Here is a 12,332-nt window from a genome sequence, read left to right as displayed (position 1 = left end):
AAGCACAAGACAAGAACTTCAAGAACATGTAAAATGTAGAAACCAACCCCGTATTTAAACATATAAATTTAATGAAAGTAAACATTTATTATCAGGCAAACATACATTTGATAGAGCAAATTATGTATATTGCAGTTTTTTTCCCACAACAAATGACTCCTTGGAACAAAATATTAAACCATCCTATACGATATTATACTATTTCGTCAGTAAAACCTGACCTTTTGCTTAAAAGTATACTTTTGAATATTGTACATTAGCGAACCTAGCCCTTATGTAAAAATCTGCTTTAAATATTAGAAACTTTAACCCGTTTCTTAATCATTTCGAGCTAATATATTTTAGTGAAATTAAGTATTGATTTTGGCTTTGTGAAAAATTAGAACGTGTTTTTTAATTATTATTTTAAGGGCAGCATTAGTCCTTGTAGATTATAAAGCATATTGTAAGTATGCGTATTTTATGCCAAATTATAATATACGTCATAGATATTAGTATGGAATTCATTACAAGCATACTTTATTATCCAATTATAAACATACAGACGCGAATATATCCAAGACAATATAGTTCTACATATCAAAGTAAATTGTGCTACGTTTAGTTCAATAGCTTCAGGTTATAGTGTAAGAGGGTTAGATAATATCGTGAGGTGAATTTATAAACTATTTACCTGAAAATTGCTAAAACCAAAATGTTACACATTGTGTCGATGCAAACTGTAAAATATTTGGCAACAACATTACATGTAAATTGGGTAAAATATTTGTTGTTTTAGAAACAGGGCATTTAGTGAAATCGACCTTTAAACTTGATTTCTATCTCATCTATGTCATCCATTCTATTCTGTAGTATATATGCAATTGGTTTTCAAGACGAGCAAGTGTAATCACTTTCACCCTGTTAAAACTGAGTAATTGGCATTTAAGGTTAATTAATATCTCATTTAACAATACCAGTGATGTAAACTTTTAAGTATTGAAATATTGTGAGATAGTCTCTACATAAAAGGAAGGGGGAGCACACACGGTTAGGTACAGGAAGAGGAACCCTGAATGCTCTTTGATTTTAAGCATTTCTGGGGACAGAAGAATGGCTTTCCTCAAGATAATGTTATTTATTTGGACATAATTCCCAGACAAACTTTTCAAAGATGGAATCCAATTAGTGTCTATTTATAGATCTAGATTCATAGAGATACATCATTCTACTCATTAAACTAGTAGAGTTTTATAGATCTAGATTCAAAATGATATACCATTCTACTCATTAAACTAGTAGAGTCTTTTTATAGATCTAGATTCATAGAGATACGTCATTCTACTCATTAAACTAGTAGAGTTTTTCATAGATCTAGATTCATATTGATACACCATTCTACTCATTAAACTATGAATCCAAAAATAGCAGCAATTATAAGATTTATCAACTCACGACAAATACGTCTACCCAATGAAAACGTTTTTGTACTCCACTATCTTGAACATGTAAAGAAAATTAGTTCGTAAATACTTCACTATAAATATTATTCGTCCAATATACGTTAATCCTACAATTTACACTCCGCCACTACTATATATATATATATATATATATATATCCGAATTTAACTTTGCATTTAGGTCGGACGTGGCTTACTGGTTAGCGTGTCGGACTGTGAATCCGAGGATACATGATTCGTGTCCCATTAATAAAAAACAAACTTTTGCTCCGCACTTTGTGACTGTGGATGCGTTAAAAGATTGGCAATCAAATCCCAATATTCGACTATAATAGCTCAAGAGTTGGCGGTAGGTGCTGCTGACCAACTGTCTTTCCTGCTTTTATCATTTCAAAATTAGAGGTAGTTAGCACAGATATCACATGTGTACTTTTGTGCGAACTCTCGAAACAAATTCTGTTTTTCTTTAAATTAAATTCACACAATATTTTAACACCATTTCGTTAAACGTTAAGTAATCATAGTGGTTATATCATTTAGTGTTTCTTCTATTCTTTCGTTACGTAGTTCCACTAACTTGTTAACAAATGTTATCAGCACAGATATCCCATGTGTGGTTTTGTGCGAACTTCCGAAAGAAATTCAGTTTTTTTTAATCAAAAGTATAATGTTCAACTATTCAGCCAAGTCGGACAGTGAACACCATTTCGTTAAACGTTAAGAAGTCGTGGTGGTTATATCATTTAGTGTTTCTTCTATTATTTCGTTACGTCGTTCCACTAACTTGTTAACAAATGTTATCAATGATCAGTGTAACACATAGTGATAGAACATGTATTTTCTTGCCGAAAATGGGGTCTTCTCTGGTTCTGTAATTGAGAAGACAGAGACCACAACATATACGCAGATAGACGTGACCTTATTTTCTTTTGTTAGGATAGATATGGCGCTCCGACAGTTGGGAGAAAAATCTTAACCATTTCTGCTCTTCTTATACAAACCAGGTTGCCAAACAGCATCAGCTTTTGTTTTGTGCTTCTGTTGCTTGGCGACAACTTTTTTTTTTTTTTGGAATTGATTGAGAAGTAGTAGAATGAGAAAGATCATATTTTACTACAGGAAATGGTGTGGATGATTCTGTGAGAGAGGATGATGGAAACAATAACAAATGAACACACAGCTTTAAAAAGACAGTATTATCTTTCATCCAATTTCCATTATTTCTTCTACACATTGATATTTAGGAAAAAAGATTGGTCAGTAACAACTCTCTTAATTTCAATACACTCTCAGTGACCCAAAAGGAGAGGAAAAAAACTTTTTTTTTAATTTTATTTAAGTATCGCTACTGCGGCAGATGTCTCAGCATTTCGAAAAAAGTACGTTATCTATAAAGTAAGGATACAATTCATAACAAAATCTGTTAAAAATCTAGGCTATCAAAAGGTTTCCAAATTACGTTTTTTTCTATAGATAAGTTATTGAGAATTCTGTCGAACGATATCTTTGGCTTAAGTTCTATACTTTATACAAACGGTTTTATAACGAGAAAATTTGTAATTCTTATACGTTCGAATTGCTTAAAAGTATTTATTAGACGCTAATTTGTGAAGTATTCTTAAATGAGTAACGTAAATAGAAACCTATTTCGGTGTGTGTGTTTAGTCTTTAAAAAAATATGTAATTCAGATCAATGTCGGGGTTAATTTGCTCCATCGGGAAATCGAAAAATATCTGTCTGCTTACCTATCTCTCTCTCTCTTCGTTCGTCTATTCATCAATCGATCTGTGACGTTTTCTGTAGGAGTAAGTATACATAAGGAAAATATCACTAAAATATATCATACAATATACTTTCCAAAATAATATCAACTGATAGACTACTTTAATTAAATATAAAAAATCCATGTGAAGAAACAGTAAAAACCGTCAAAGATACTAGCGACGAGAAACCATACAACTTATACGTGACACACACACACGCTTTCCAATAGAACTGACAGTGACATTCTACACAATTAGAGTAAATGAAGATAAAATTACGTTCGTTGTCATGGTTAGTAGCCTATACGATCACCTAAGTCTAATTATTAATTCCTAACTTTTCTTTTCTTAATTAGTTGCTATTTACTCTTAATAAAAAGGCAGTTTTTCTAGTCATTTGGCTTTAGTAAAATGTTTCTATCTTTTTGTGTTTTTGTTAGATATACCCGACTTTTTCATTTAGATTTAACATGGGAGTTATGATTTAGATAGTTATAAAGTACAAGTGTTAAATTTAGTAATTTTAGAAGTAATAATCTATCGCAGGTTTGTTTACGTAACTGTTTATAAATCATTTGTTGTGTAGTTCAGTTGTTGTGAACTGACTTCACGTTACTCGAACCTTCTAAGAGTTTCATGTTTTTTCATCAAGTATTGTTACATCATAACGTCTCATAGTGTGTAGAAAATTATAGGCCTCAGTCGGGCAATATATATCTATATATAGGCGACCAAGTTAAGTTAACTAAGTTAGTGAAAGTGAAGTTAGATTGCGTGTGAATTAGCCGTAACGGGCTATTTCTTGTATTGTGATAACAGAATAGAGAATAATAATTTGTCTTGTCAACTTATTTAAAGCTCTGGATACAACTGTGATAACCAACAGTGTAACGGATGTTTGTGCATACGTTTGATTTGTTTTCAATATATTATGTTAAAACAAGTGGATTGTGTACTGTCCATTTATTGTTTAAATTTATCGCCAACAAGTCACAGACACCAACTGTAAAGAATTCGGCCCTATAAAACCTGACATTTGGCGAGCCAGCCAGGATACTACAGAAGTAAAGGACGGTAGAAATGGACGTGAAAGATAAAAGAATTAGGCCTAGATACGCCCAATTGTAGTGTTGACGAGAATAATGTAGAGGTTACAATCACGCTATATAACCAAATATGTCGACTGATTTTGATAAATGGATAGAGAGAGATGAGCAACTTGGGCTAAAAGATAGCAGTTTCTCAGAGTTTGTTAAACAACAAAAAGAACTAGAGAGAGAGAGAGAAGAGTGTCAACAGAAGAGAGGAGGAGAAACAGGGAAGAGAGGAAGAAAGATTGAAAGAAGAAATAGAGAGAATAAGAATACAAATTGAGAAAGAAGAAAAAAGAAAAGGAAGGAGAGGAGAGACTGGAAATAGAGAGAACAAGAGCACAAATTGAGATCACAAAGCTCACCCAACAGAAAGACAAAGGACCCAAGAATGACAATGGAGTCAAGGCCAAACGACCCAATCTGCCTAAATTTGATGAACAGGAAGACGACATGGATAATTTTCTGGAGAGCTATGAAAGATTCACCCATAGTCAAAACTGAGACAAAGGCGACTGAGCAGTCTATCTTAGACCCCTTTTCACAGGAAAAGGCCTACAAGTATATGGTGGCATGACATCAGAAGATACTGTGGACTATGACAAGTTAAAAGTGGCATTGCTGAAACCTATGAACTTACTGAGGAAAGTTTTCATTGGAAGTTTAGAGAAGTCAAATTTGACACTAGAAAAACTGTATTTCAGTTTGTAGCAAGTTTACAGAAATACTTCACAAGATAAACTGACGTGGTCAAGTGTGAAAATAGTTTTGAGGGACTGGCAGATCTACTACTACGTGAACAGTTCATGATCACATGCTCCACTGACATGTCACTGTTCCTAAAGTGGAGAACATAAAAAGACATGGATGAGATGATCAAGCTGGCAGAACAGTTTATGGAAGCCCATAGAGGGAGTATAACAGGCAAGTCCAAGAATAACCAGTTAAAGTTGAATCCAGGGGCGGCTGAACACAAACCGGATGATAGAAAAAGGTGACAAGAGCTCAATAGACAAAATATGCTATATTTGTTATAAAATGGGGCACATTGTGAGAAAATGCAAGTCTGTCCCCAACAAACAGCAGTAGAAATCTTAACATAAAGCAGCTGGAGCTACCCATAAAGATTGTGCTAGCAAGAAAAAAGAAAAAAGGTGACTGTCACCATGGATGTTGGTTCCAGAAGAAAGAGAATACAGACAACGTGTCAGATTCACCACAAGAAGGAAGTGCTATCTCAGTGATTAAACAGTGCACAACTTATGGTCAGCTCAACTTATCAAATGGGTCAACAGTACCAGTGGCAATTGGAGCATGTGACAAATATCGAGAGGTGCCAATAAATCACAACATACCAGCAGGCAAAAGCTATGTAAGGAACAAGAAAGAGACACTGGGTGCAACAATGAGAACCAGTCTAGCATCTGATGACCAGATGATGGTCAAGGTACATCTGTGTGTGTGCTGATTGATGGGACAGTGAGAAAGTTTCCTATATCAGGAATAAAGTTGGACACTACATACCGTTGTGGAAGACATTGAGGCCGTGTGTATGAAAACACCCATCTATGAATTGGTGATTGTAAATTTACCAGGCAGTAGAAGTTTGGACGAACCAGACAGAAATAAGACCGATGAAGCACCTGCAGTCATCTATAGAGATCAAGCAAATAAAAGCAACCAAGACTCAAGACCTTGCAAGTCTCGAGAGGTGACATACCGAATGCAGGTTTAAGGAAACCGAAGGAAGTACAAGAGAAAGACCCTTCACTGTAGAAACTTTGGGACAGTACCCAGGAAAAAGTAGAACACAAGTCAACGGGAAAAAGGACTTAGAGAATGGAGGATCATAAGGGAGAAATATATCAAGACAGTTATACTGGGGAAGTTAAACAGATCATAGTAACAACAGAATATCGGACTCAAGTGACGAAGCTAGCTCATGAGTCGATGGTTGGAGGACATCTAGGAGCAAAGAAAATGGTAGACAAAATTACCAGCCACTTCCGTTGACTGGGAGTCGTCAGAGATGTGATCAGATTATGCAATTCATGTGACACCTGCCAAAGGACAACACCTAGAAGGAAGGTAGCCAAGGTGTCACTGCTTTAGATGCCTATCATAGAAGAGCCATTCATTAGAGTAGCTGTGGACTTCATTGGCTCACTAGCACCCGTTTCTGACAAGGGCAACTAGTGTGTGCTGACAGTAGTTGACTATGCGACACGTTATCCAGGAGCCAGAGCATTGCCGAAGATAGAGATGGAGAGAGTAGCAGAAGCCCCCTGGAAGTGTTCTGCAAAGTAAGCTTTCCAAAAGATGTCTTGAGTGACAAAGGGACCCATTTTACCTCAGAACTGATACAAGAGGTATGTAGACTCATCAGCACTAGGCAGCTCTTTACCCCCTCATACAACTCTAGATGTAATGGACTTTGTGAGAGAGTCAATGGAGTTTTAAAGAGCATGCTGAAGAGGAGAGATCACATGACTAGGACAGGTATCTGTAGGCAGTATTATTTGCTTATTGAGAAACCCCACAAGCAAGTACAGGATTTTCACCCTCCGAGTTGTAGTACAGAAGAAAATTACGAGGTCCAATACAGATACTGAAAGAGCTGTGGACAGGAGAAAAGGAGTCAGAAGTTAGGAACATATACCAGTCCGTATTAGACCTCAGAAATCGACTGAAGGAGACTGGTCAACTCATTCAATAGAGTTTGTATGCAGCCCAAAGCATTTGGAAGAACCTCTATTACAAGAATGCCAAAATAGACGTTTCAAGGTCGGACAGAAGGGCTTGGTTCTGCTACCTACAGACAACAATAAACTCATCCTGCAGTGGAAATGACCTTTTGAAGTACAAGAAGTGAGCAACAGAATGCACTATAAAGTGAAAGTGGGTGGAAATACCAAGATCTACCACGCCAATCTGTTGAAGAGGTACTTTGAGAGGGATAAAGGCCTAATGGGTGCAGCTATCGAAGCACAGATGGACATAGCAAATGTAGCTTTGTTATAGAAAATTAAGACCTACTAGACCTAAGACCACTGGGTGGAGATGAAACATACAAAAATATCAACATCAGTAAAGAACTGACTAAAAAGCAAGGGAACTGTAAATGTTCGTGCAGACTATACGAGGAGACTGTGTGTGTGTGTGTGTGTGTGTGTATGAACTGAAAACAGTCTTTGTTTATAGTATAAAAAATATTGTAAATGTTTCTTGAATAGGAACTTATTGTTAGCTATACACAACTGTTTCATTTAAATTTAACGTGAGAGCCATGATTTAGATAGTTATAAAGTGCGAATGTTAAATTTAGTATTTTAAAAGAGATAATTTATCACAGGTTTGCTTAAGTAACTCTTTAGAAATCAGTTGTTGTGTAGCCCAGTTTTTGTGAGCTGATGTCCTGTAAGTCAAACCTTCTAAGCGTTTCTTGTTATTTCATTGAGTATTGTTTCATCATAACGCTTTTCAGTGTATAGAAAGTTCTAGGCCTCAGTCGGGCAATATATATATATTTATATATACATAGGCGACCAAGTTAGGTTAAGTAAGTTAGTGAAAGTGAAGTTAGACTGCGTGTGAATTAGGCTTAACAGGCTATTTCTAAAGTGAGTTTCACAGCTTGTATTGTAATAACAGAGATAGAGGAGAATAATGTGTCTTGTCAAAGGGTGTAATAAAGTAACTGAACCCACCTGTGTGGTCTTTGACGAAAAGTAGACAATTATTTAAAGCTCTGGATACAACCGTGGTAACCAACAGTTATAGTGACGATTTTAAAGTGAGCGTCACAGCCCAGTGTTGTCACAACAAAGTAGGGGAGAATAATGTGTCTTGTCAAAAGGTATTCAAAGGGTTTTGATGAAAATGAGACAATTATTTAAAGCTCTGGATACAACTGCGATAATCAATAGTGTAACGATACTTTGTATGTACGTTTGACTTATTTTTAATATATTATTTCAAAACAAATGCATTATGTGGTGTTCGTTTGTTGTTGAAATTTATCGCCAACAATTCACAGACACTTACTGTAAAGAATCCGGCCGTATAAAACCTGAAAGTTTTAAACTTAATTTTGTCTGTTGTGTCACTAAAAATTATTTGATTATTAACTAGTTCTATTTACGTTTCAGCTGTTACTCTGCTGCCGTCTTCAGGGAAGTCCCGAGAGGAAATGTTTCTGTTAGCAGTGGCCGAGATTCGATTCTGTGTCTTCTTGATGGTGCATTAGTCAAACGAATGAGGTCTCTGCCCGCTCCAGACTTCCATCAAGAAGACCCAGAATCGGATCCCGAGGTCTACCAACACAGAAAACAGTCCTTCCCAGAATCTCCCTGAAGGTGGCACTAGATTAAAAGCGATCCGCAGGATGAAAACTATATAGTAATTAGTAACTAAATATAAAAAAGTTACGAATTAGTAAGTAGACATAGATGTTCTTATAAGCTACTAACTATGACAACAATTGATATCCGATCGCCACAAAATTACCGAGGTACGTAAAGTGACGTTGAGCATTAGCTCAATGTAGACGTTATTGGTTTTCTAGTCTTAATTGGAAAATCCGTTGAAAACATAAAGAAAAACAAAACACGTACAAAAATGGCAAAATACCGAAACGAATGCTAAAAATAACATGCCTCAGACATTCAAGCAATGTAGGAACAGTTTCCAGTGCATGAAGTATTGTTAATAGTATCCCTATCCAAGCAGGAGTTATCATTGTTCCCTTAGGATGCACTCGGTAATGAAATGACACATGGAAACAAGAAAAATAGTAGATTAATGAAAACAAAAAAATGATTACCACAAGGTTTTGTAAACTAGAAAATATAATTTCCTAATGGAGATTCGCACTAATATTATTTACTTGTATAGCTTTATATATTAACTCAATTAACTCCTAATAGGACGAAAATATAATTTAAACGGTCGTACTTCCAAGTTGTAGGATTTCAGTTATATGTCTATTAATTCAATTTTCATAGATGAAAAAAATAGATATTGAACATTATGACGCTTATTAAAACTTTTAATTTCAACTTTTATAAAACAATCTAGATTTAATAAATGTGTACAAGAAAGCTTGTGCATTATTACACGATACAGTGATGCTATTCACTTATTTTACACGTTTCAATAATTATTTCAAGCAGCATTGTATACCTTCGAAGAATAATCTAAGATTTAAACTCTTTTTAAGAATTTTCTTTTTTTTCTTGTAGATGGGAAAATGTATAGTTTTTTAACCATTTCATTTCAGCTTTAGGTAGTTAGCGAAAATATCAACCAGAAGATACGATTAGTTCCATAGAAAACAGCGTCTGACACATACACTCGTCGTCTATTAGACTTTCTAGTTAGGTAATTGTTAAAGGTTTTGGAACAATAACCATATCCAAGTTTCAAGGCTAATTTTCAGGTTACTTTTATATCTGTTTATTTTATCGATTCTCGGAGCTGCTTCTCTTACCGTGAGCTCCACTAAATAAGAATGCGATACGTCACAAATAAAGCTTTTAATGGTAGCAAGGTTTCAATAGCAGGTAATCAAATAAACGCTCCTCTTAGTTTCTTCTTTCCTACTTTTATGGACGATTTGGGAAATTAGCCTGGGAATTTAGTGTACTAAACATTAAATGCCTTGAGAGAAACCTAAAGAATTTGCCAAAAGACGAAGTAAACATGCCAGCTAAATTAGATAACAGAAGTACTGACACTAATACCCATTTTCTAAATTACCGCACAACCCCAGTGGCCTCTCATTTACAAAAAAAAATAATGATTAATACTTTAATGTTACCTGCTGATGTTTCTCAACATTTCAGTCATTTCTATACTAAATATAAGACTACATTTTTTAGCAGCAACATTTCTTAAAAATGCCCAAGTATCACTTAACGGTTAGCATAATTTTTAAATATAACTCAAGATATATGTAAGTCGGTGTAAGGAAATTTTCAAATCCAATCGCAATGGTAGTATATAATGTACTCTTTTAATTTTGGGTTACATAAGAAAACATTTTTGATTGATCATCTTTATTTACTTTATCGGTTTTCGTTAATAGTATCAAAATACTTTCCACGTAACGGATCTAGGCTGTTACTTAGTTCTTAGTTGAATTATTCTCGAACTAAGTGGATCTTGGACAAAAATGCCGAGCTGGCGTTAGGCCAAGGAACCAGTTGTTCGCTCTTTGAACATTTTTTAAATGTTAGAAACCCTGACTACGACGACACTCTCTCAGAAGTGTATCGTGGTCTCATGAGGAGCCGATATCGGCAAGATTAATTAACAAATCTACCACTCCCAAATAGCCAGGCAGTGATTTATCTATTGACAAAATTTCCTCGATGTCAAGCAATACGTATAAACAGCTTTAAAGTACATATAGCTTAAACTGTTATAACGTTGGTCTGTCCTTCGAAACTTTATACCGTACAATAAAACGTTTTAGCGTGATTTATATGAACTACAACACTTAGCTAAAAGTCAGAATCGTGCACATGATGTAAATTTGTCTGTTCAGAGATATTCAGGCAAAGCTACTCGAGGGCTATTAGCACTAGCTGTCCCTGATTTGAATCAATAGATTAGACAGAAGGCACACACCGCCAACTCTTAAGCTATTCGAGTCTGAATGAATTGTGACATTTGACCGTCCACTTTATAACGTACCCACGACCTCAAATTAGTGAGCAAAGTCATTTTTTGGCGGTAAAGAGAAACGTGTATGGAATCCGCAGATACAAATCCCGGAATGCTAACCACTGGGCCACTCTCGGCTCACACAAAACCTGAACATTGAAAAATATTGCCAGTTAATCTAACACGCTCAATGTAAATAGGAAGAAGTAACAAATACTTAATTGTTAAACATGTGTATATTCTCTCTTCAAATTCTAAAAAATTGTTTTCCACCGTATAATGTGTGGAGAAATTTAGAAAATCGCTTACTTGATTTACAACAAAATAAATAAATTGGCGTAAAATTTCAAATATTAAGTTATGTTTCATACCAAATGATGGAACAAACAAATAACTATTAGTTCATATCGCTGTGTATTTATACATTCATTTATTCTTCAATATAGTTTCGCAAGTTATCGATCGTATAAAAATTAGTTTTATTATGTCTGTGGAAACGTTTATTAAGTATTGGCAAAGCTCGTGTTGTTCACAGGGTGGATGCTTGATTTACTTTGAATACAGTAAACACTTGATCAAATTAAACTCAGAACCAGGGAGGTTTTGTGGTCAGATTATTTAGGGTTTTTCTTGTAATTTTCTTTTCGCCAGAGTGTGCGTGTCTACCATAACGTTAAAGAAATATGATAAACCGTGCTGGAACGATGTGCTAAAGGCTGATTCAACGTCATTATTAAATTCCAGAATTGTTGCCATAATCTTCAATGCTACTTATCGAACAGAAACTCAATTTCATTGCAACTCTATATGAAACCGTTGATGTACGCCATCCTTCTCCAGAAACCAATTTCCGTCCTTTTATACGATCTTTACACATGGTCGAATTTTGATTCCCCAAAACAAGAATAAAAGTATCATTTGGCAGTAAACAAAGTTTTAGAAAAAAAAACAATACAACTAATCCTAGTGAATCTTGAAGATATACATATCTATCTATACAGCAGTGTAAAAGACATTAAGTTGTTTGAAAGAGTTTCTTACATACCCCCTTTTTTTTTTTCGGAATGTATTGTAACACAAAAATATTGATATTTATCCAAATTTGATATAGCATAACCTTATTAATTAAAACATTTATTTTGGATTTATTTATTTGCATAAAAAGTATAAAAGGTCTGTTTTCGGCTATGTAAAAAAAATTAATGAATTTGTTTAAGTCTTTCGAATATAATATATTGAATAAAAATCTAACAAGAAAAGATAGTTGAAGAGGTTTTTCGTTGTACAAAACTTAAAAATAGCGTTGATAACTGGACCAATTGTTGGTTGAGATGTTGCAAAAGAAATATCTGCTGAAGCTTTTCGACAGA

The 12,332-nt window shown here is 34.8% G+C and overlaps 1 protein-coding gene across 1 annotated transcript in view; it reads right to left on the bottom strand.

Moving 5' to 3' along the window:
• Positions 1-12,332, bottom strand: part of LOC106460037 (transmembrane and TPR repeat-containing protein 2-like) — a 293,344-nt gene that overhangs the window by 223,216 nt on the left and 57,796 nt on the right. The window contains exon 2 of the mRNA XM_022386643.1: positions 3,188-3,239. Coding sequence (XP_022242351.1) covers positions 3,188-3,219 — 32 coding nt within the window. The 5' untranslated portion in view covers positions 3,220-3,239. The remainder of the gene's footprint in view (positions 1-3,187; positions 3,240-12,332) is intronic.

The sequence above is a fragment of the Limulus polyphemus genome, unplaced genomic scaffold (genome assembly GCF_000517525.1).
Source record: "Limulus polyphemus unplaced genomic scaffold, Limulus_polyphemus-2.1.2 Scaffold696, whole genome shotgun sequence".
NCBI lineage: Eukaryota > Metazoa > Arthropoda > Merostomata > Xiphosura > Limulidae > Limulus > Limulus polyphemus.
Note: the sequence above shows the minus strand (reverse complement) of the source record. Positions and strands in the feature narration are given on the sequence as shown.